Source organism: Mesoplodon mirus, assembly GCF_964341445.2.
Source record: "Mesoplodon mirus genome assembly, chromosome: 13".
Lineage (NCBI taxonomy): Eukaryota > Metazoa > Chordata > Mammalia > Artiodactyla > Ziphiidae > Mesoplodon > Mesoplodon mirus.
This window is the reverse complement of record NC_138989.1, coordinates 30426310-30451853: the sequence shown is the minus strand read 5'-3', so window position 1 is coordinate 30451853 and position 25544 is coordinate 30426310. Positions and strand designations below refer to the sequence as shown.

Here is a 25544-nt window from a genome sequence, read left to right as displayed (position 1 = left end):
TTAGAGAAATTAGCTCATAATTTACACATTTTTTTCACATCTGTCTTTTGACTTTGTTTATGGTCAGAAATAGCAGTCTTATCACTTGTGTTTGTGGATTTTTAAAATTGCAAAATCACCTTAAAAGTGAGTGCAAAGAGAAACAAGTGATTCTACTAGTTTTTCAAATTAATATCATGAAGACATTAAAGAGGAATAAGAACTAATCCAAGTAACTTTTAAACACAGTACTGTGTACCATCTGTCTAATGAAGAAAAAAATGCAAACAAATCTTGGACTTTTCTTACATTTGTCCTTTGGATTTTTTTATTATTTCTTTTTTTAAATTCTTTATTGAAGTATAGTTGATTTACAATGTTGTGTTAATTTCTGCTGTAGAGCAAAGTGACTCAGTTATACATATATATACACATTCTTTTTCATATGCTTTTCCATTATGGTTTATCACAGGATATTGAATACAGTTCCCTGTGCTATACAGTAGGACCTTGTTGTTTATCCGCATTTGTCCTTTGTAGTGTCCATTCTAGCGAAACTATTGTGTGTGTATTTTAGGACTGAGCAAATGAGGGTTCCATTGTTTCTTTCAACATAATTCCAGTCCAAGATAAAATAGCTGTTATCAACATGAATTGTCCAGTGCAGTACAGAACTACGGCTAATGATCTGTATATATCACTTTAATTGTTTTGTAAATTTTGATACTGAGCTATTCATGTGTAGTTATATTAACAGTCTTCTTAATTTATTATTCATGGTTGTTTGGCCATAACTTTAAAAAAATTAGGATTTTATGTTGGATAGCAATCCAAAATGAAGCCCATTACAATGGTGGGTTCTTTTTGAGGGGAAACTCTGTGTCCTACTTTAAGAACCCACTTTCATTTGGTTCATTTTTTTCACACTTGAAGATCCAGTGCTTTCAACCAACTCTTTGAGAAGCGAAATGTGTGGTGCACAAATGTAACTTGAGATGACAAAATGAACAATTATTTTTAAAGGGGGGTTGTGAAGAAAAATATTTTTGATTTGTAAATGCAAGATTAGTTGCTGTGTTGTGTGTGTGTCTGGCGCCCTTGTGTCTTGGTGGTCGTTGGGTGACTGATGTGCTCTCTCCCTCTGCAGGGGTGATGGGCAGGTAACAGACGCCCTCCTCACTGTCGTCAGGGAGGCAGCATGACCGAGTGCTTCCTGCCCCCCACCAGCAGCCCTGGTGAGCACCGCAGGGTGGAGCATGGCAGTGGGCTCACCCGCACCCCCAGCTCTGAGGAGATCAGCCCCACTAAGTTTCCTGGATTGTACCGCACGGGCGAGCCCTCGCCTCCCCATGACAGCCTCCACGAGCCTCCCGATATAGTGTCTGATGATGAGAAGGACCATGGGAAGAAAAAAGGAAAATTTAAGAAAAAGGAAAAAAGGAGTAAGTGCCATTTTCTCTGTGCTGTAGCTAAAGTTTAGATAAATTTCTACTCTAATCATGTGTACCTGCTATCTTGTAGAAATATATCCAAAGACTCTTGTTTTATATTTTCTTTATTTTTCTGCATCTCAGTTTTTGTATTTTAGGGTGTTATTCTCACAAATAAAAATACTGAATTTCCAGAAATGGTGAAGTTTTCTGGTGGAGGTTTCTTAAATTTTAAATAAAAGTAAATATTGAAATTTTGTCCTTATACAGTCTTACTCTCTTGGCGAGGTTGTGTAGGCCAGTTGGGGTACATGGTGAAAAAAGTATGTATTCGTTTTCTTAAGCAAATGCCACCATGCATTCCGTTTATGATTCCTGTTCTGTAAGGATGAATCGTTTAGACATAGCTTTTTAGCATGTTAAAAGCAAATCAGGTGAGTTATTTTAAGTAAGTGTGATTTTAGTTTCACGGTATTTTTAAGTTAATTTGTATTTGAAGCATAACATTTGGATAGAATGCACAAATTGTGTACAACTTGATGAATCACAAACGGATACACCTGTGCTAATTACTTATTGTACAAGGCTTTGGAAATAGAGCCTTATCAGCATCCTAGAAATTGCCTGTTGCCCCTTCAGAGGGAATGCCCAGCACATCTGGACACTGCCTGATTTTGGACTTTTGTACATGGAAGTAGGTTTCCTTTTGTGGGTAGTTTCTTTTGCCCAGTGTTATGTTTGTTAGATTCATCCGTGTTATTCCATATGGCAGTAATTTGTTCATTTTTATTGCTGGATTTTGCACTAATATACTAGAATTTATTTTTCCATTCTACTGTTATTGGTCATTTGGGTTGTCTTCAGTGTGTGTTATGAATCGTGCTTCTGTGAACGTCATTGTTCAAGTTTATGCATTTCTGTTGTGTGTGTGCCTGGGAGTGGAATTGCTCACAGGCCGTGCTCATTTCAGTATCTGTAGATCCTGCAAAACAATTTCCAGAGTGGCTGTACCAGTTGACACTCCCACCAGTGGTGTCTGAGAACTCCAGTTGCTTTCTGTCATGGTATTATGCCCTTAAGACTTTTGCCATTCTGGTTGGTGTGGGGTTTGTGGTATCGGTACTTTAATTAGAGGGAAATGTATGCAATACCTTTCATTTTTGTTATAAAATAGCTTGTGAGGTAGTTGGCTAAAGAAAAGGAGAGTTTTAGATGTTAAAAAAAAAAAAAAAAGAACAGTGAAACCAAACAAGGATAACTCTAATATTGATACTAAGCAGTTATCAGTGTGAAACCAGGGCTTCTGACGCAGGGAAGTGGCCACCATCCCAAGATTAGGGAGTTTCCTGGTTCTGTTCTCCCCGTATGAGGCTTCAGTCCCAGCTGCCATCTGCAGAAAGAACTTAACAGCTGGAGACAGGAGAGCAAAGTGTGATGGGGATGACGGGAGCGTCTGAACAGTGCATTTCGTGTCATGACTGGAGATTGCTTCACATTATAGGAACCAAATATGAAGAAACCTAAGCTAAGTAGAGTGTAAGTTAGAGGGCCTTATTCAGCTGATGAAAGAACGCTGTGCATTATATAGGGATTCTCTCCATTAGCCCTCTGTGTAGATAATACATAAATTAAGATAATAAATGATTATTTATAATAATTTGGTTTGCAAAAATTCCAATTGCATGTGTGTATAAAATAAAACCAGTTGCAAGGGTAACTGGCTCTCTGCTCGTCGCCCTCTTGTGGTCAGGAGACGTCACGGCAACGCCTCATTTTAGCTGGGAAGCCGTTGAACGAATTGCTGAGAGTACCAGGAGGGCTTGGCCATAGCATGAAAAGCTAGGTAGCTAGGGCCAGGTGGCACTTCTTTGTCCTGTTTTCAGACATTGAAAATGGACAGTTTGACATTCAGCAGACATCTGACTCATACTCCCTGCATTTCTTTGGCAGCTGAAGGCTATGCCGCCTTTCAGGAAGATAGCTCTGGAGATGAAGCCGAAAGTCCTTCCAAAATGAAGAGGTCCAAGGGGATCCATGTTTTCAAGAAGCCCAGCTTTTCTAAAAAGAAAGAGAAGGATTTTAAAATAAAAGAGAAACCCAAAGAGGAAAAACATAAAGAAGAAAAACACAAAGAGGAAAAACATAAAGAGAAAAAGTCAAAAGACTTGACAGCAGCTGACGTGGTTAAACAGTGGAAGGAAAAGAAGAAAAAGAAGAAGCCAATTCAGGAGCCAGAGGTGCCTCAGATAGATGTCCCGAATCTCAAACCCATCTTTGGGATTCCTCTGGCTGATGCAGTGGAGAGGACCATGATGTACGATGGTGTTCGGCTGCCGGCCGTCTTCCGGGAGTGTGTGGATTATGTGGAGAAGCATGGCATGAAGTGTGAAGGCATCTACAGAGTGTCAGGTATGGGGCTTGTGCCACATGTACTGGTTTATAAAGATTAGCTTCACTTCCACTTTTCAAAGGAAGGGAACAATACTCACTTGTGAGGAAAATTGTGACACAGGTCCTAAACCTCATCCATTTCCTTGATCCTTCCAGTTGAACAAAGACCCCCACGCTCTGTGTGTGTGTGTGTGTGTGTGGGGGGTGCCCCTCACCTGGGTGCCTCCGTGAGGCTGGGCATTGGAGGGTGGTCAGCAGGGAGGAAGGACATCTGGGTTTAGGATGCTTCTTGGCCACAAGACACAGTTACTGACAGTTGTTTAAGTATTTCCTGAGTTCAGCTGAGGGATGCACTATGTTCTTGCTAAATGTTTAGGTCCCAGATGTGGATACCTCTGTGTCCAGGTGCGGCTCTTATGTGCATTAGTGAAGTTGAGGTTCCATTTCTCTATGTTCCGTGTGTATGAAAACTTACATTTCATACTGGCAGGAAAGTAATTCATATTGGGTGTCTAAAATCAAGGAAAATGCATGCTGTCTAAAGTAGAAGACTCTGTTTCCTACAGAGCAGGGTGGCTTCGTGTTGGTGTAGGATGCAGGTCCTGACCTGTGTGGCATCCGTGCTGTTGTCATCATGTTCCCGTGGTTCAGTGTCTTGGTCCTGGACCTTGAGGCTATAACATTCACTGTTGCTCATGCATATTTCATGATGAGTTAAATCATACACATTTAGAATAAAGAGACTAGATTTAGTTTTTCCATTTAATTGGTTCATGCACATTTCTAGAAGGTGGATTTGATATTTAAGCTTTGTTAAGAAAGGGCCAACATGTTTGATCATTGGGGAGACCTTTACATAATCCCACAGATAACATGTTATCATTTAAGAGTGTTTTGGCTAAAATGCTACTATTTTATAGAAAATAAGATAAATGAATTAGGCACTGAATTTGAATTTATAAGTCCTTAGTTACATAAAAATAAACACATTTAAATGAATTTGAAACTTGCCTTTTAAGAAAAATTTATGATGGATTTTTAAAGATCTACACAGTACTAACATAGCTGCTTCTCTCACGTGATTTTGATAGGTGTGAAGAAATTTTGTTTTATGTGAAAGTTTCTCTGAAGAGTTCCTACAGCTTTGTTCAAAGGATTCTTTTGTCTTTGACCTTTTTTTTTTTTTGGCGGTATGTGGGCCTCTCACTGTTGTGGCCTCTCCTGTTGCGGAGCACAGGCTCTGGACACGCAGGCTCAGCAGCCATGGCTCATGGGCCCAGCCGCTCTGCAGCATGTGGGATCTTCCTGGACCGGGGCACGAACCCGTGTCCCCTGCATCGGCAGGCGGACTCTCAACCACTGCGCCACCAGGGAAGCCCAATCTTTGACCTATTTTTGATGTTTGCATTCTTTTGGAGTTGGAGGTGTGGGACTCCTTCTCTGAATTCATGTGTCACAGTGTTCAAACTGAGCTGCTCCCCTGGTTGTTGGCTCCTTAGAGGCCAAGCTGCTGCTTTGATCAATTTTGTATTTATTTTTGAAGCTCTGGCAAAATGCTGCATTCAGCACTCTGGACTACAGAGTTTATGGCTGTGACTTTTCTTTTTGAATGCTAACAGTATTGTTTTCTGGTGGAGAACTCTGATTCTCACTTATCCATATATAAGTTCCAGTTTTAAAGCTAATCTATGATTTTGCGTATGCTCTTTCTGTACCTGGAAATTTGTGCACTTTTCACTTGTGCAATTTTCTGGGCAGGCACTGTTGGGGGAAATTTACAAATCTATAAAATGTATGTGAGAGAGAGAGGAGGTCTTCGTCAAGAATTTCAATTAAAATTACCACACACCATGTTTTACTCATAAAAGTAAAAAAAAAAAAAAAAGGAATTATTTTCTAACTTTTCTGCCTCAAAATAAAGATTACACAAAAATAAGATTCATATTATTATCTCCTATTTGGAGTTGTTGACTTCATTTTGTCAGTGCTAGATTAAGTTACTGATTTATTGTGACGGCATTAAAAGGTTTTCACATAAGGAATGTCAGAGCCCAGATGTAAGCACTATTGATTGTAAAATGCTGCTCAGACTAGGTGACACTCGAGTGTTTGTGTTTACCATTACAATCTGTCTGCCTTAGTTTGTGGCTTGTTTCCAATAATTGGCCTCAAGTTTTTTTTAAATTGAAGTATAGTTGATGTACAAAATTATGTAAGTTTCAGGGATACAGCATAGTGATTCAATATTTTTAAAGGTTATACTCCATTTATAGTTGTAAAATATTGGCTATATTCCCTGTGCTGTACAATATATTCTTGTAGCTTATTTATTTTATACATGGTAGTTTGTACCTCTTAATCCCCTACCCCTCACTTGCCCCTCACCCCTCCCCTTTCCCCTCTGGTAATCACTAGTTTGTCCTCTGTATCTGTGAGTCTGTTTCTTTTTTGTTATATTCAAAATATAGTTTATTTGTTTAGATTCTACATATGAAGTATTTTGTCTTTCTCTGACTTATTTCACGTAGCGTAACACCCTCTAGGTCCATCCATGCTGTTGCAAATGGCAGGATTTCATTCTTTTTTATAGCTGAATAGTATTCTGTTGTGTTGGCCTAAAGTTTTAAGTATTGAAAACAACAGAAAGCTACCTTGTGTTCTCATGAGCAATCAGCGTCACTGAATTATGTCACTTAAATGCACATTGGACTAAAAATCTAAAATACTTAGTGTCTGAAAAACATTTGTGTGTGTTTCTGTCCAGTAAGAAAAGCAAAACAATTAGATTTTAGTAACCCAAAATTTCACTTTTCTTTTATTCTAACCCTGTTTCAGATTAAGAAAACATGTAAAGAACTTAAACTTAGAAATTAGATGGGTATTATGTAATGAATAATTATCAAAGAGTTTGTTTAGATAGTGAACTCACCTTTTGCATTTATGATACAATTTTTACTTATAAAAGAGTAGTCACCCACAACTTTTTGTAACGTGCTTGTATGTACTGAGTTGTATTTTATGTTGTCAGTCTTGTGACTAGTTAGGAAAAGCAGTTGGCTGCTCATGTAGAGCAAGGCATATGCTTGGATTGTAGTTTAATTTTTGCCTGAATTTTTACCTACCTATCTTTAAATAAAAAACAGTTTTTTTCCGTGAATCGATTGGCATATTTGCTTGATGTTTCTGTGGTTACTCTGACTTTTGTTTTGAGTATTGAGTTTGTCCATTTTCATTTAGCTTTTGGTTAAATTCATCCTCTAAGTGTAGTCTTTTATCTGCTTTAATGGAGGAATTGTATGAACCGTGTGCAGATTAACACTTCATATGGTCAGGATGGCCCTTCTCTGATCTCCCCCAGGGGTAGGCACACTGGGGAAAAAAGCTGTGTGTTTGATTTTTTTTTTTTTTCTTGATACTTTCTTTCTCTTTTGAATTCGAATATTCTAAGGAATTAAATCCAAGGTGGATGAGCTGAAAGCAGCCTATGACAGAGAGGAGTCTCCAAACTTGGAAGAGTATGAGCCTAACACTGTAGCCAGTTTGCTGAAGCAATACCTGCGGGACCTGCCCGAGAACCTGCTGACCAAGGAGCTGCTGCCCCGCTTTGAAGAGGCTTGTGGGCGGAGCTCGGAGGGCGAGAAGGTGCAGGAGTTCCAGCACCTGCTGGAGGAGCTGCCCGAGTGTAACCGTCTGCTGGTCTCCTGGCTGATCGTGCACATGGACCACGTTATCGCCAAGGAGCTGGAAACAAAAATGAACATCCAGAACATTTCTATAGTGCTCAGCCCGACTGTCCAGGTACACGGCCGGCCTTGGGGATGCAGGGAGGGTTTCCTGTTGCTGAGTCACATACCAAGCAGTGAACCAGGAACGGTGGGTAAGGGGTTAGCCTGAATGTTGGCCTTTTTCTTTCACAGTGTGGACGGTGTTGGCATGTAAGGTAATGAGCATGTTGGCCTTTTAGCTGTGGCTGTGAAATTTGAATATTGTCCAGCCTTTGGTGTGGTTTGTAAGCAGTTCCTGATGACAGTGACCTGTCCTTAGTGGAAGAGGAACCCGAGGTTCCTGCAGTTACAGTTCATCTGCAGTGTTTTAAGGATTTCAGTTACTTCATCAAATAGCATTACTGCTTAGTCATATCACACACACATACAGACTGAGGCTCAAGGGGGCCTAACGTTATTCATTTGGTCAGGGGTTTGACCTGAGGACTTCATGAAGAGGTGTAGATAGAGTATTTTACAGAATCTTAATCTGAGGAGGCATTTCAGAGAGGTGGGTGGTGTGTTATTGGTGTCTCTTTACAACATATATTCCTGGCCTTCGTTTTCTGCTGCTCACTTGGTGCTTGCGTAGAGCATGTGTTTTCCTTTAATTGGAGTTACTGATATTTCACTCAGGCCAAAAACAAAGGGCAAAACATGAGATGGGGTTATAGTTTTTATTTTAAGCCTTTTTGGCCAATATACCAGGTTATTATTGGTCACTGTTATAACACACCGTTACATATAAGAGTGTATTTTCTTTCACTGAAGATTCCTTCATTGCTTGTTGATTATATTTTGGAAGCAAAATGTTTCTCAAATTTCATATTAGTCAAGTTTTCAGAATTTGGTAAATACTACATTGTTACTTAATATAACAGTAGTAGGGGTGTAGGTATCACAGAAGGTTCAGGTGTGTTATCAGAATAAGTGTTAGGTAGGAAATAATTTCTTTTATTAGCTTTTTAGCCAGCCTAACTTCCTGGTCTCTTAGCATTGGAGCATCTATTTAAACACGGGCTCTGGAGTCTGCCCAGAAGCATTCGTCTCTGGAGCCCCCGCTACCACACTCAGCCCAGCTCTGCAGCTGCAGGCTCCTTTGTTCCTTAGTAGATCCAGTTGCATGTGTTAAAATATATCACAGTAACTTGAAAATAAAGAACATAAGATTTAAAAAATCAGTTAATGTTATGGTGCTAAAACAGAACAGATTGATGATCATTGGCCTCTGCATCCATTTCTTGGCTTTTTCCCCGCAGTTCCTCATAGTGCTGAGTCCATACTTTCTCATTCTCTTCTTTAAATTGGCCACTAATTAGCAAAACATGTCTAGTCCCTACTGAGGATGCACTTAGGCAACAGACACAAATGAAATGAAATGATAATTTTAATATTTTTCTTGCAAATCTTTTCTTTTTTTAGATTAGCAATCGTGTCCTATATGTGTTTTTCACACACGTGCAAGAGCTTTTCGGAAATGTGACACTGAAGCAAGTGACGAAACCTCTGCGATGGTCTAACATGGCCACGATGCCCACACTGCCTGAGACCCAGGAGAGCATCAAGGAGGAGATAAGAAGACAGGTGCGTGCAGCCCCCCTCCCGGCCCCCAGAGCCAGCCCTCGCTCTGACCCTGTGGGAGACTGCAGTGCTGAGGACGATGGCCTCCTGTTCCTTGAACACTTCCTGTGTGTCTGGAACTGTGTCAGGCACACTCTTCATGGCACACTGAAGCCAGAACTTCCCATCTGGCACTATGTCCTGCCAGTTGCGGCAGAACATCGTAGTGGACAGAGCACAGGTTTGGGAGTCAGAAGACCTGGCTTAAACTCTTGCTCCGCTCCTAATTAGGCACGTTGCTTCACCTCCTGAAGCCTCGGGGGTTGCATGTAAAACTGAGTCCTCTCTAGGTTTGATTGAAGATAACCTTAAATTAAATAATGTGTTAAAGACGTTCACCATGGTGCCAGGTATGTTGTAAGCAGTCCAAAAATGTTAGCTTATCTGGACAAGGCTGCTTTATTGGCCTTATTTTACAGATAAGAATAATGAAATTTGGAGAAGTTAAATAACTTATGCTGTGTCACCTGATGACTAAGCTGAAGAGCCAGGATTTGACCCCAAATCCTTTGTTTTCCCACTGTGCTACTGAAACAGTGCCATTTGGTTGTGTGTGTTTGGCAAGCTCAATAAGAAATTCAAGGCTAAGACGTTTACTTACATTTGATAATTATTACATCTTTTGTTTGCATACAAGTTATCAAATCCCTGCTTGCCTTTCTTCCCTTTTGTCTGCTCTGAGCTCCCGTTTCTTAGTAGTTGATGTGTTGGAGGAAGGGATGTGAATGGACTACTGGGAACCATTGTAAATTGATGGATTAGAGCCCAATGCTCAGGCAGAAAAAATAAAGATGATTTTTCAGTCATAGCCTTGAAAAAACAATTCGTGCATTATGTCATTTTTTTAATGATAATTGAAAAGTAGTTGATTCTGCATTTTTAGAAATTGCATGTAGTTTTATTTTAAGATGACAAGACATGGAATCCTATACAGTGTGTGGTGTGTTACTTTCTAGGAGTTTCTTTTGAACTGTTTACATCGAGATCTTCAGGGTGGGATAAAGGATTTATCTAAAGAGGAAAGATTATGGGAAGTACAAAGAATTTTGACAGCCCTCAAAAGAAAACTGAGAGAAGCTAAAAGACAAGTGAGTAAATTTATTATTTTGGCACATCATGTTTATAATGAAATGTAAAAAGAGTGCACTGAAATCTTTTATATAGCATTTTAAGTTATTTTTTTAAAGTACGACCCAATTTATATTGGGTTGGCTGAAAAGTTCGTTCGGGTTTTTGTTTGGAAAAAAAAAAGCTGAACGACCTTTTTTTTTTTTTTTTTTTTTTTTCTGTACGTGGGCCTCTCACTGTTGTGGCCTCTCCCGTTGCGGAGCACAGGCTCCGGACGTGCAGGCTCAGCGGCCATGGCTCACGGGCCGAGGCGCTCCGCGGCATGTGGGATCTTCCCGGACCGGGGCACGAACCTGTGTCCCCTGCATCGGCAGGCAGACTCTCAACTACTGCGCCACCAGGGAAGCCCTGAACGACCTTTTTGGCCAACCCAGTGTAAATACCTTTTGAGGGAAAGTTCCCTTATGGGAGATTTGTTCACATGTTCCTACTTCTGGATTATTGATCCTTCAGCTTGGTATCAGGGAAATGCTTCATTTAATTTAGAAAGTTGAGTTTTTTAACTAAACAGACTGTTTGGCTAAAAGATGTTTTGTCATTTCCTACTTGGTTGTACCTGTGAACAGGTTTCCAGGCGTGAGAAGCAGTCAGATGGTGTTATGTTTCAAAGACTGCAGGGGAGTTTGAGGGCTTTGAGTCAGCTCTTTAGAAACACATGGAGGTACCGAAGATCAGGAGGGGCTTTCTTTACCTGGTAACAGGCAGGGTGGCGTGTGTCTCATGATGAGCTTGGGGTTCGTGAGCCAGACTGTTGGTCTCTCTCTAGTTTAGTGTGTGTTGCTTGGCGCTGGGACTCTGAGTTTCCCAGCCACGCCAAGGCTGAGGTCCCAAATCTCTGGACCCTCTTACAACCCATGTGCAGATTCAATGCCAGGGTCCAAAGAGCACTTCCAAGGAACATGAGTTAGCATTTGTCGGAGTGGGACAGCATGGTCCATGGTGGGTCGCAGTTGTGGTTTTGCTAAAAGACAAGACAACCCATGTTGCTTCAAGGGCAGCAGTTTGCACTTATGTGGGGATAGCTTTGTCAGGAAGGAAGCTGTGATGGAGTTTCTACACCTGCACTCTAGGACTAGCAGACGCCCTCTGCGTATTTTTCTTCCTTTTTCCCCACTTGCCAGATTATCTATCTTTTGCTTCCAGTGCCTGTTTTTAATTAATTAATTATTCCCTTCATGATTCGGCCTGGAATCAGGTTTTAGTGACAGACCAACCAGTCCTCCTGTGGTCACTGTCCACCATGTGGCATTGCCCATCAGCCTTTAATGAAGGGTCTCTGACCCAGGACAGGCTCACGTGGGCTCGGCTTCCTTTCTCTTGTTCCTGCATCTCTCTTGGATAAAGGAATTGTGACATAGCAAACCAGAGCCAATATAGAAAGGGATGGATTACCTCTACTTTGCCAGTTTCTTGATGCTATCTTTTTTTTTTTTTTTTTGCGGTACGCGGGCCTCTCAGTGTTGTGGCCTCTCCCATTGCGGAGCACGGGCTCCGGACGCGCAGGCTCAGCGGCCATGGCTAATGGGCCCAGCCGCTCGGCGGCATGTGGGATCTTCCCGGACTAGGCCACGAACCCATGTCCCCTGCATCGGCAGGCGGACTCTCAACCACTGCACCACCAGGGAAGCCCGATGCTATCTTTTCATGTCTGCTTGTTAATTCACAAAGTGCTCCAAAGGTTCCATCAAGTTGATTTAAACTTTGAGGAATAAATGACTTTTAAAGATAGAAGTAATATAACTCATTATATTAACAGACTAAAAATAAGAAACCACAAGATCGTGTCAGTAGATACAGAGAAAGCATTTGGCAGAATTTGACACTTAACTCGTGACAGAAACTCGCAGTCACTGCCTTTCAGCCCGATAAAGGGCACTTACAGAAAAAATCTCTGATTTACATTGTGCTTAATGGTGAAAGTCTGAATGCTTTCCTCTAAGATTGGGTATACAAGCAAGGATTTCTGCTTTTACCACTTCTATTCAACATTGTACTGGAGGTCGTTCTAGCCAGTGCACTAAAACAAGAAAAAAAGGCATACAGATTGGAGAGAAATCAGTCTTTATACGTAGATGATGTTATTGTCTCTCTATAAAATCCTAAGGAATCTGTACAAAATCGAATAAGTGACTTTCGCGACACGGTAGCATACAGGATCAGATGTACAAGTCTCTACTGTATTTCTGTATATTCGCAATGAACTACTGGATAGTGAACCTAAAAAAAAGACATAAATTAAAAATATATTTATATCTCAGTATTGTTAAGATGTTAGGTGTTTCCAAATTGATCTGTGGATTCAATTCCATTCAAAATCTAAACAGGTGATTTTGGTAGAAATTAACAAGCTCTTCTAAAATCTGTGTGGAAATACAAATGACCTAGAATAGCCTAAACAGTTTTGAAAAAGGACAACATTGGAGGGCTCACACTATCTGATACTAAGACTTACTGTAAAGCTATAGTAATCAAGACAGTCGATATTGGATAAGGATAGATATATAGAAAAGAAAGTCCAGAAATAGACCAACACATGTGTGGGCAGTTAATTTTCAACAAAGATGCGAAGACAATTGACTAGGGAAGGATTTTCTTTTCAACAAATGGTGCTGGAACAATTGGATATTTATATGCAAAAAAAAAAAGAACCTGACTTTTTCCCTCTTTCCGCACAACATATACAAAAATTAGCTCCAAATGAATCATACACTAAGACCTAAAAAAACTTCCAGAAGTAAACAGAGGAGAAGATCTTACTGACTTTGGCTTAGGCAGTGATTTTTTTTTTAATTTTATTGCAGTATGGTTGACTTACAGTGTTGTGTTAATTTCTGCTGTACAGCAAAGTACCTCAGTTATATGTATATATATTCTTTATATATATATATATATATATTTTATATATATTCTTTTTCATATTCTTTTCCATATGGTTTTTCACAGGATATTGAATATAGTTCCCTGTGCTATACAGTAGGACCCTGTTGTTTATCCATCCTATATATATACTAGTTTGCATCGGCTAATCCCAAACTCCTAATCCATCATCCCTCTCCTACCCCTCTCCCCCTTGACAACCACATGTCTGTGAGTCTGTTTCAGTTTCGTAGATAAGTTTATTTGAGTCATGTTTTAGATTCCACATATAAGTGATACATATGGTATTTGTCTTTCTCTTTCTGACTTACTTCACTTAGTATGATAATCTCTAGGTCTATCCACGTAGCTGCAAATGGCTTTTTTTTTATGGCTGAGTAATATTCCTTTATATATATACCACATCATCTTTATCCATCTGTCAGTGGACATTTAGGTAGTTTCCATGTCTTGGCTATTGTGAATAGTGCTGCTGTGAACATAGGGGTGTATGTATCTTTTCAAATTATAGTTTTGTCTGGATATATGCCCAGGAATGGGATTGCTGGATCATATGGCAACTCTATTTTTCAGTGTTTAGAGGAACCTGCACCAATTTACATTCCCACCAACAGTGTAGGAGGGTCCCCCTCTCTCCACACCTTCTCCAACATTTATTATTTGTAGGCTTTTTAATGATGGCCATTCTGACCAGTGTGAGCTGGTACCTCATTGTAGTTTTAATTTGCATTTCTCTAATAATTAGCGATGATGATTTCATCTTTTCATGTGCCTGTTGGCCATCTGTATTTCTTCCTTGGAGAAATGTCTATTTAGGTCTTCTGCCCTTTTTTTTTTTTTTTTTTTTTTTTTGGTGGTACGCGGGCCTCTCACTGTTGTGGCCTCTCCCGTTGCGGAGCACAGGCTCCGGACGCGCAGGGTCAGCGGCCATGGCTCACGGGCCTAGCCGCTCCGCGGCATGTGGGATCTTCCCGGACCAGGACATAAACCCGTGTCCCCTGCATCGGCAGGTGGACTCTCAACCACTGCACCACCAGGGAAGCCCTTCTGCCCATTTTTGATTGGGTTTTTTGTTTTTTTTGTTACTGAGTTGTATGAGCTGTTTGAATGATTTCTTAAATAGGACACAAGGTCCTTGAACTATGAAAAAAAAATTTGGTAAATTACATTTCATCAAAACATGCTCTTCAAAAGATATTAAGAAGATGAATATGCAAGCCAGAGACTTTGACAAAATAGTTGCAAAAAACACACACTTGATAAAGGACTTAAACTAGTATGTATAAAAAACTCTTAAACCAATTTTTTTTAAACTTTATTTTTTTAGAACGGTTTTAGGTTCATAGCAGAATTGAGGGAGAGGTACAGAGAGTTCCCATATACCCCTTCCCCCCTCATGCTTAGCCTCCCTCATTATCAGCATCTCCTGCCAGAGTGGTACATTTGTTACAATAACAATTCAATTTTAAAAAGGCAAAAATTTGAACAGGCACTTTACTGAAGATTATATATGGATGGTAAATAAGCACATGTGAAAATGCTGAACATCATTAGTCATTAAGGAAATACAACTTAAAATCACGAGATACTACTACACACCAACCAGAATGACTAAAATTAAAAATACCAAGTGCTGACAAGAATGTGGAGCAGGTGGAACTCTCCTGTATTGCTCTTGGTTCAATCATTTTGGAAAACAGTTGGCATTTTCTTTTAAAGTTAAGCACGAGGTTACCATCTGACCCAGCAATCCCACTCCTAGGTATTTACCTAACAGAAGAAGGCATATACCCACACAAAGCAAATACACAGTGTTCATAACAGGTCTTGTTAAAATTGCTCAAAACTAGAAAGGACCGAAATGTCCATCAGCTGGTGAATGGATGAACAAATTGGAGTACATTCACATCATGGCATATTACTCGGTAAACTACTGATACAAACGACAAAATAGATGAATCAAAATTAGCAATGTGCCAGATAAAAAAGACTACTTACTGATTAATTCAGTTTATATGAAACATAAGAAAAGACAAAACCAGAGCAGTGGAAAGCAGGTTAGTGGTTGCCAGGGGCAGCAGATGGTGGAAGAGCCCAAGGGCACTTCGTGGTGATGGAGATGTTCAGTGTCGTGATTGTGATGGTGGTTACTTGACTGTATACAGTTGTCAAAACCAGTTGAACTGTATGCTTAAAATCAACCCCCTCCAAAAAAAAAGAATTACAGAAGGTAATTTATGTGGGAGGGTTCCAGAAATGGTGAGCACATTAAAATTGAACATTTTTCTTCCAGTGCAGCCACAGACTGAGATCCACACATTATTTTCAAAGCCCAGTTAGCAGATGCCCATATGTCCAGATGGTTCAGCTGGCTGTGTCACTCTTATTTTTTCAGTTCTAGGAGGTGAGAAGGAAACTTCTGGACTGGTGATGGTGTGAATTTGTTGAATGTGTTAACAGTAGGCTGACCAGTGCTTTTCATTTCTCTCACTTGACAGGAGTGTGAAACCAAGATTGCACAAGAGATAGCCAGTCTTTCAAAGGAGGATGTTTCCAAAGAAGAAATGAATGAAAATGAAGAAGTCATAAATATTCTTCTTGCCCAGGTAAGCTAAACTCTTTTTCTCTATTTTGTAAGATTCTTTTTTAAAAAATAAAAATTGTATATATTTAAGGTGTACAACATGATGATTTGATACACCTCTACATAGTGAAATGATTACTGCAATCAAACTAATTAACATTATCCTCTCACACAGTTACCTTTCTTTTGTGATGAGAGCACCTGAAGTCTACTCTCGTAGTATATTTCCAGTATTCAGTACAGTATCATTAACTCTCATCATCATCATTAGATCTCTAGACTTAGACATTCAACATTAAGTGCAACTTGGTATTTTTTGACCAATACCTCCCTATTTTCCCCACCCTCCAGCCCTTGGTAACCACTGTTCGACACTCTGCTTCTGTGAACTCAACTTTTTCTTAGATTCCACAAATGAGTGAGATCATACAGTATTTGTCTTTTTCTGTCTGGCCTATTTCACTTAGCCTAATGTCCTCCAGGTTGATCTATGCTGTATTAAATGGCAGGATTGCCTTATGTCTGATTAATATTCATGGTGTGTGTATTTATATGTATGTGTTTACGTTTTATTTTTTAAATATTTATTTGTGTTTTTGGCTGTGTCGGGTCTTAGTTGTGGCACGTGGGATCTTTCATTGCGGTGCTTGGGCTGTTCGCTTTGTTGCAGTGCATGCGCGGGCTTCTCTCTAGTTATGGCGCATGGGCTTAGTTGCCCTGTGGCATGTGGGATCTCAGTTCCCCAACCAGGGATCAAACCGGCATCCCCAACATTGCGAGACGGATTCTTAACCGCTGGACCACCAGGGAAGTCCCTATATGTTTTTTATATATTTTTATATATGTGTGTGTGTGTGTGTGTGTGTGTATACATGTGTATTATAAATATATATATATCACATCCTTATTCATTGATCCATTGACCATTTGGTGGTTTTCATATTTTGATTATTGTGAATAATGCTGCAGTGAGCATGGGGGTGCAGATATTTCTTCAATATCCTGTTTTCATTTACTTTGGGTATATATCCAGAAGTGGGATTGCTAGATCATGTGATAGTTCTATTTTGTATTTTTTGAGGAACCTCCATACTGTTTTCCATAGTGGCTGCATCAATTTACCTTCCTACTAAAACAGAACAAGGGTTTCCTTGCTCCACATCCTCGCCAGCATTTGTTATCTTTTGTTTTTTGATAAAAGCCATTCTGACAGGTGGAAGGTGTTATCTCATTGTGGTTTTGATTTGCTTTTCCCTGATGATCAGTGACACTGGGCATTTTTTCATATATCTGGCCATTTGTATGTCTTTTGAGAAATGTTTATTTAGGTCCTTTGCCCATTTTTTAATTGGGTTGTTTGTTTTCTTACTGTTGAGTTGTTTGAGTTCTTTATATGTACGTTAACTCCTTATCAGATGTAGGGTTTGCAAATATTTTCTCTCATTCCATAGGTTATCTCTTCACTCCTTTGTTCCCTTTGCTATGTGGAAGCTTTCTAGTCTGATGCAGTCCCATTTGTCTATTGTATATTTGTGCTTTTGGGGTCATATCTAAAAAATTATTGCTCAGACTCAATGCCAAGAAACTTTCTCCCTATGTTTTCTTCTAATAGTTTTATGGTTTCAGGTCTTATATTTAAGTTTTTACTCCATTTTGAGGGGATTACTGTGTATGGAGTGAGATAAGGTAAGGGTTCATTTTCACTCTTTTGCATGTGGAAAACCGGTTTCTCAACACCATTTATTAAAGAGCCTGTCCTTTCTCCATTGTGTAGGAGCATCCTTGTCAAAGATCAATTGACCACAACTGTGTGGATTTATTTCTGGACTCGGTTCTGCCCCATTGGTGTATATGTCTGTTTTTTTATGCCAGTACCACACTGTTTTGATTGTAGGATGATGCCTCTAACTTTGTTCATCTCATTTAAGATTGCTTTGGCTAAAAAAAAGGGGGAGAGAGAGAGAGATTGCTCTTTGGCTATTTATTACAGTCTTTTGTGGTTCTGTGTGAATTATAGGATTGTTTTTTCTATTTCTGTGAGAAACTCCATTGGAATTTTGATAGAGATTCCAATGAATCCGTAGCTCACTTTGGTAGTATGGAAATTTTAACATTATTTCCTCCAATCCATGAACATGGGATATCTAAATTTATTGCCTTTTTTTAATGCTATTGTAAATGGAATTGTTTTCTTAATTTCTTTTTCAGATGGTTGTTAGCATATAGAAAAGCAACTGATTTTTGTATGTTGATTTTGTATTCTGCAACTTTATTAAATTTGTTTATTAGTTCTGACACTTATTTGGTGGAATCTTTATGGTTTTCTGTGTATAAGATCATGTCATCTGCAAACAGTCAATTTTAATTCTTTACAGTTTGGATACCTTTTATGTCTTGTTTAATTACTCTGGCTAGGACTTCAGTACTATATTGAACAGAATGGGCATCTTGTCTTTTTTCTGATCTTAGAAGAAATGCTTTCAGCCTTTCACTGGGGTATAATGTTATTTGTGGGCCTGTCATATGAGCATATCATGTCACTGTGTATGTTCCTTCTATACTCACTTTGTTGAGAGTTTTTATTATGAAAGGATGTTGAATCTTGTCAAATGCTTTTTTGAATCTTCTGTGATAATACAATTTTTATCCCTCATTTTGTTAATGTGGTGTATCACATTATTGGTTTGTGTTATGTTGAACCATCCTTGTATCCCAGAGATAAATCCCACCTGATCATGGTGTATGATCTTTTTAATGTATTGTTGAATTTGGTTTGTTAGCATGTTTTTTGAGGACTTTTGCATGTGTGTGCATCAGGGATAGTGGCCTCTTTCTTTTCTTGTGGTGTCTGTAATCTGGCTGTGGCACGAGGGTGATGCTGGCCTCGTAAAATGTGTTTGGGAGTGTTCCTGCCTCTTCAATTTTCCAGAAGAGCTTGAGAAGGATTGGTGTTAATTCTTCTTTAAATGTTTGTTAGAATTCACCCATGAAGCTATCTGGTTCTGCTCTTTTCTTGGTTGTGAGGTTTTTGACTACTGGGTCAATCTTTTTACTCGTTATTGGTCTGTTCAGATTTTCTATTTCTTCATGATTCAGTCTTGGTGGGTTTTAATGCCTCTAAGAACTTACCCAGGAAGAAATGGCAAACAGAGGGAATCAAAACAACAACAAAAACTTACCCATTTTTTCTAGGTTATCTAGTTTGTTGGCATCATAGTAGTATCTTATTCTTTGTATTTCTGTGGTATCAGTTGTAATGTTTCCTCTTTCATTTATAATTTTATTTAAGTCCCCTCTAAATCTAGGTAAAGGTTTGTCAATTTTGTTTATCTTCTAAAAAACCAATTCTTCATTTCATTGACCTTTGGTATTGCTTTTCTCGTCTCCATTTATTTTTGCTCTGATTTTAGTATTTTCTTCTTTTTGCTAATTTTAGGTTTAGTTTGTTCTTTCTCTAGTTCCTTGAGGTATATACACTGTTTGAAATCTTTTTTCTTAGTGTAGGCATTTGGCACTATAAACTTCCCTCTCCAAACTGCTCTTTCTGCGTCCCTTAAGTTTTGGTATGTTGTGCTTCCATTTGCATTTGCCTCAAGATAATATTTGATTTCTTCTTTGACCCATTGGTTGTTCAGGAGTGTGTTGCCAGACTGCTGATGGTCATTTTATATTATAATTTGAGAAGCTCAACTACAGAGGTATGAATCTTTTAACCAAACTTATAAGAAGATTTAGAGGTTTTAGAGGGGTTTACTTGTTGTATTTGGCCCTACCTTTATGTGGTGTTTGCGTAAATGTTCAGCTGGAGGAAGAAACCAGCTTTTGTACTGAGTGATTGCTTCTTACTGGAAACTGTTCTAGATGTTTTATTTCATCTCATTTCACTCACACACAGGTCTTGAGTTATAGGTATTTCTCCTAACTTACAAATTAGTGTAGTTGTTCCATATTAATGAGATTGGACTTCAGTATTTTAAAATTTGTTCTTCCTGATGTCACAAAGTTTGAGATCCTTGAAATGTAACAGATTTTAGCTGATAGTTGTTGCTAATAACACCTTTTAGATATTTTATTCCTTGCAGGTGAAAGTTAATTGCTGGAGGTGAATTGTTTGATTATTCATTAATCGATTTGGCAAACAGCTCTTGAGTATCTACTGTATTCCAGGCGTTTGGAAACACCTGGGGAATATGTATATCACATCTCCGAGAGAGACTCTTTATGCACATGGGAGGCTTTGGGTAGCTGACTTTAGAACTTGACCCTAGCATCTTTCACGTTTGATCACAGGTTCTTATCCTCTCACTACCTGTTAGTTTGGAAAACAGTGCTGTAGACCTTTGCTGCCTCCAGCTCATTTCTGTAGCCTTCCATCTCTGTTACCTCCTAAGTTTTGTCTGCTTTGGTTCTTTTCAGTAGGTTGAAAGGGCTAGCTAGATCTTGGGCAGATAGGGATTTATCCCCTTAGGTGAGCTAATCAGTTTTAGAAATGCATATTCTGTTAAAGGAGAATATTTACTGTTTTTTAAATATTATCTCTGGGGACATGGGTTGTGGAGGATGGTGGCTTGTGGTGAGGAAAAAAGATTTCTTCTGTGAACATCTTTCCATCACTAGATCTACTTTCAGGTGATGCTGATACCAGCTGCTCATCTCCTGGGTCCTTCTTTCCTAGTGACACTGTCAAAGCCCACCATGGCCCTAAAATAGATTCTCTCGGTGGGTAGGCATTCAGAAAGGACTGGGAAGCAAAAACACACGGAGTCACTTGAACTTTGCTTTGTGCCCAGTGTGCTGGCGGCATGCAGAGCCTTTGCAAAAGAAGGATTCCTAAGTGGCGTTTTATGTCTGGAGAAAAATCTAGTCATTGCTCCCAAACAACTTAGTCTACCTTTTCTCAAAGAAGCCTTTTCTTGACATTAGGGAAATGGGGTATTTTTTGGGTGTGCAGTACAACAAGCTTTCCCATAACTTGTGTGTTTGTTAGTGTATGGGGCGAAACAATTCAGGGTGACAGGATACCCCAAAAGAGTGAAATTTCCTAGACTCAGACTCTTCAAGGTGTTCACCAGTGGTCATTATTTAGGAGAATGAGATCCTGACTGAACAGGAGGAGCTCCTGGCCATGGAGCAGTTCCTGCGCCGACAGATCGCCTCAGAGAAAGAAGAGATGGAACGCCTCCGAGCGGAGATCGCCGAGATCCAGAGGTGAGGGAGAGCCGTGGGCTGGTTTCCAGGGATGCCGACTGCCGCATGAGCACAGGTGGCCCGCGCTCAGCCTTCCGTGCGGAGGCGTCAGAGTGACCCTTCAGTTTCTTCTTTATTAAGTCTTAAGGACGGTGCGGTATCGAGTGCAGCCACGGAAAGCTGGTCAGTCTAGAGGCAGACGACGGGCCTGTCTCTGCTGGCCGGTAACGCACTTCCCGCCCTGTCCCCGCCCCTGCGCAGCCGCCAGCAGCACGGCCGCAGCGAGACCGAGGAGTACTCATCGGAGAGTGAGAGTGAGAGCGAGGACGAGGACGAGCTGCAGCTCATCCTGCAGGACCTGCAGCGGCAGAACGAGGAGCTGGAGGTGGGCGCGGGGGACCCGAGGCTGCACTGAGGTCGTGGCAAGCGCGGGGCTCCCGGCAGATGTGTTCTGCTTGCCCTCAGTGACCGACGGGCAGGCCGAGGAGGGCGCGGGGAGCCGGCAGCACGCTGACCAGAGTCTCCCTTCTCGCCCTCCCCTCCTCACAGAGGAGCCCGAGGGCCGTGGGCGGCTTCCCCTCCCTCAGGCAGGTGCCGGGACAGACCAGCAATTCCACACCGGATCCCAGCTCGGGAGTCCTCTCCCCAGAGCCGCGGGCCGAGGCCAGGGGGCTGTGGGAGACGGGCCAGCTGGCAGCACCTTGTCCTGCTCAGCATTTTACAGAGCATACGAACATGCTGAGTAGGAAAACGGTCCTCCAGAACTTCAGCACTTGGGCTGTAGGTCAGGCTGCTGCAATGAAGGGAACAGCCCCCGATCTGATCAAGGGCGGCTGCCCCCCGGGTCGGCACAGGGCCGCTCGGAGTGGGCAGGAAAGGAAGGGATGGGCCCCGGGAAGGGCGCCGAGCAAGCGGGGCTGAGCAGCCGCCCCTGCAGGAGGAGGGAGGTCTGTGGGGCGGGGGCGTCACCTGGACTTCGCTGACTGAGGGCGGGTAGCTCCGGTGTGGCGCCAGGTTGCTGTGGTCAGCGGGAGTTGTCGTCCTGCAGCCTTCTTGCTGACATGAGCACTGTTGTCCCTGTCCCTCAAGATCAAGAACAACCACCTGAACCAGGCAATTCATGAGGAGCGTGAGGCCATCATCGAGCTGCGGGTGCAGCTCCGCCTGCTCCAGCTGCAGCGCGCCCGGCCTGAGCCCCAGGCCGAGCCCGAGCCCGTCGCCAGGGAGCTGCCCCCGGGTGGCAAGGAGCAGCCCCGGCCTTCACCCGGCAGGGACAGGAAGGAAACGTCCATCTGAGCACCACCTGCCTGCCCGGAGCAGCGGCCTGGAGCCCCATCAGCGCTGCCTCCACTGTCCCCACTGTAAAGACGCCTCCTCCACGTGGGCAGTGCTCAGCGCAGGTGACAGGAGGACGGAGCAGCACGCGGTGTGGGCTTGTTGGGCACAGATGAGTTTCCAGCTAGTGTCAGCTTCTTTGAAGATTAATTTCCTTTGTAACTTAAAATAACTTTTAACCCTTGAGTGGCTTCTTTTTAAACCAAAAATCGTCTTTCTTTCCTTTTTATTACGGCAGAATCAGGATTTTTCTCTCGTTCAAGGGGGAACCAAACAAGGCAGCCCCACTCCTGCCCGTGCCGTGTCCCCTTCCAGGGTCTCTGCTGCCCGCCATTCTCGCCTGTGCCTTCATGCCTCCGCGGTGCAGATTCTGTCCTGGGAGCCGCCTCACATTTCCCGACTGGCCTGAGTGGCTCTCACGGGGGTGACCTTCCCTGTCCCACACCCCGGGCCCAAGTCACTACAGCGGCCTGTGCAGCCACAGACACAGCTGCCCCGGAGCCTGCCTGCCGGCCAGGGTCACCACAGCCGCCCGGCTCCTGCCGCCTGGGGTCAGCAGATGCTTGTCGCTGGGTCGTGGGAGTGGCTGCCCAGACCTGGGTCATCCACACAGAGGATTTGTTTCTCCAACCTGCCACTAGAACATAACGTTGTGGGTTGCTTGCTTGGGCTAGAATGTAAGCATCTCTTTGCCTGAATAAGCCATATGGATGGGTAGCTATGCTCTTACACATGATTTCAGATGTCAGTGTCCACAGGGGCTGGGTGAACTGCTGCTGGGTGCCCAGTTGACCAGGCTGAGTGATAGATGGCTTTCCTCTGGGGTCAGCCATAGTCCTGAACCCACCACGTCTCTGGCAACCCGAGGTGTCTGGGAGGCCGGCTCGTAGGCACGTGGTCCAGTCCCGCTGTGTCCGAGTCAGTGGCTTCACGAGGTTGTCGGCTCTCACGGCTGTGAAGACAAACCCCACACACTCAAGGTGATGGAAACACCCCCTGCCCCCGAGGGCTCTGTCCTCTCCTCCTGGTTAGTATTTATTTTCAGCACCTGTTTAATGCGGTTTTTTATTCTCTACCTATTGCACTGTTGTGACTTGTTGGCCATTATTTGATTTTTGTACGAAAAAAGCTTTGTTATAGAAATCAGCATACTATTTTTTTAAATCCGGAGAGAAGATATTACGGTGACTGAAAATACGGTCAGGTGTCAAATATAAGTGTATAAAAAGCCTTCTTGCCGTCCTGTCGGTCATGTTACATTCATTTTATATTTGCTGGCAATATTGAAGGGATTCTTTTATGTTTAAACTCTAATTTCTATCACAGTGTCATGAATTTTTAAAATTAGTATTTCATCACAGTTGTCTCAGTGTTAACTAATTTTTGCCAGGACCATCATTGATCAAGCAAATAAATTCAACAGCCATTTGAGGAAAAAAAAAATTCCATTTTTCATACCTGTTCTTTCTTTGAAATAACTCAGTGGCCTGTAGCTGGCAAGGAGTTGGTTTGATATTCATTCAAGGTCCAGTAGCGCACAGAACCTTGTGTGTCAACTCACATTGCATCCCTCACCTCGGCAGAGTCAACGCCCACTTGCTGGTCAGCAGGCTTTGCCGCCATCCTCCTCCTCTTCCACACTGGCTTGTGCTGAGCTGGCCTGGATCTGCAGCTGCTTCTGTGAGCAATGCCCTGGTTCCGGTGGGAGGTGAGCTCTGTCCTTCCAGCCGATGCACAGGTCAGCTGGCCTGATTTGGCAGAAAGGTTGGTCATGGCCAGGTCACTTTCCTGTAGGGGATGGCAGAGGTCAGGCAGATCACTGCCTGGTGCTGATCACGCGACTCCCGGTTGACAGTTTCAGGTTCCAGTTCTGGGGAAGCAAAAACTATGATTTAGTCTTAGTTTGGTGACATGGGGGCTTCGTTTAGGGCAGGGGTCCCCAACCCCGGGCCATAGACCTAGGAACTGGGACGCACAGCAGGAGATGAACGGCAGGCAAGCGAAGCTCATCTGTATTTACAGGCACTCCCCATCACTCGCATTACTGCCTGAGCTGCACCTCCTGTCAGATCAGCGGTGGCATTAGATTCTCAAAGGAGTGTGAACCCTTCTGTGAACTGCACATGTGAGGGATCTAGGGTACGGCTCCTTATGAGAATCAATGCCTGATGATCTGAGGTGGAGCTGAGGCGGTGATGCTAGGTCTGGGGAGCGGCTGCAAATACAGATTATCATTAGCAGAGAGGTTTCACTGCACAGAGACCATAATAAATTAATTGCTCACAGATTCATATCAAGACCCTATCAGTGAGTGGCAAGTGAAAACAAGCTCAGGGCTCCCACTGATTCAGCATTATGGTGAGTTGTATGATTATTTCATTATATTTTACAATGTAATAATAATGTAATGCTTTTAAATCATCCCAAAACTGCTGCCCCACACCCCCATGGAAAAATTGTCTTCCATGAAACCGGTCCCTGGTGCCACAAACATTGGGGGCTGTTGGTTTAGGGGACTCCACTTTGGGCCCACTATTTTGTCTTTTAACAATTCTCCCCTTTTAATCAGACTCTCAGCCTGAGAATTGTGATCAAGATTTCAGGCATTGGCCCTACTCCCAGCTACTGCTCTGGAGCTCTCACAGCTTTTGCTTCATCCATGTGGGTTCACATTCTTTAAGCTGGTTGTTCTTTTTGTTCCTTTTCTGACGTTCCAGTCTTAGGGAGATCATTTGCTCGGTGGTTAGTGGCTGCAAACATGCACTGAACACTTTTGAGAGAATCCAGTGCGCCAGCGTGGCTACTGTGATTATTCCAAGCAGTATCATCCCATGTCTGGGGTCCCCAAGACCCTAAGCAATCAAAGTCAAGTGAGTCAAAGAAAGAGCCTATTGAAGGAATCAGTTTCTTCAGCCATGTGGCTTGTTCAGTGATCTTATGGAGCTGAATTTCCACTTCCCCAGAAGTGTCAATCCAGGTGCAGCAGGTGGTGTTGGCCACAGCACAGATAACCTCATTGCTCAGCTAAAAGGTAACCACGAGCTATCCTATTATCAAGAACAACTTTGGCCAGAGAGTCTGGGGATATTTTGCTGGGCAGCTCTTGCTTTAGCAGCAGATTCTGCGGTATCCTTGAGAGTTATGGAGAGGTCCCTGATCATAGCCTCACTTGCACTTTCTCCTAGCCAAGAGAGTGGAGATTTGCTGAGGGAAGTGAATTTTGAATCATGAATGCCTTCTGGTAATTTT

The 25544-nt window shown here is 42.1% G+C and overlaps 1 protein-coding gene across 2 annotated transcripts in view; it reads left to right on the top strand.

Moving 5' to 3' along the window:
• RALBP1 (ralA binding protein 1) overlaps positions 1-23526 on the top strand; it is a 45169-nt gene extending 21643 nt beyond the window's left edge. For both annotated transcript variants that reach the window (XM_082641535.1, XM_082641534.1), the window contains exons 2-10: positions 1127-1421; positions 3360-3818; positions 7249-7598; positions 8987-9148; positions 10141-10272; positions 15688-15795; positions 20860-20981; positions 21222-21345; positions 22050-23526. In XM_082641535.1, coding sequence (XP_082497661.1) covers positions 1178-1421; positions 3360-3818; positions 7249-7598; positions 8987-9148; positions 10141-10272; positions 15688-15795; positions 20860-20981; positions 21222-21345; positions 22050-22256 — 1908 coding nt within the window. In that variant the 5' untranslated portion in view covers positions 1127-1177 and the 3' untranslated portion in view covers positions 22257-23526. The remainder of the gene's footprint in view (positions 1-1126; positions 1422-3359; positions 3819-7248; positions 7599-8986; positions 9149-10140; positions 10273-15687; positions 15796-20859; positions 20982-21221; positions 21346-22049) is intronic.
• Positions 23527-25544: the final 2018 nt, after the last annotated feature.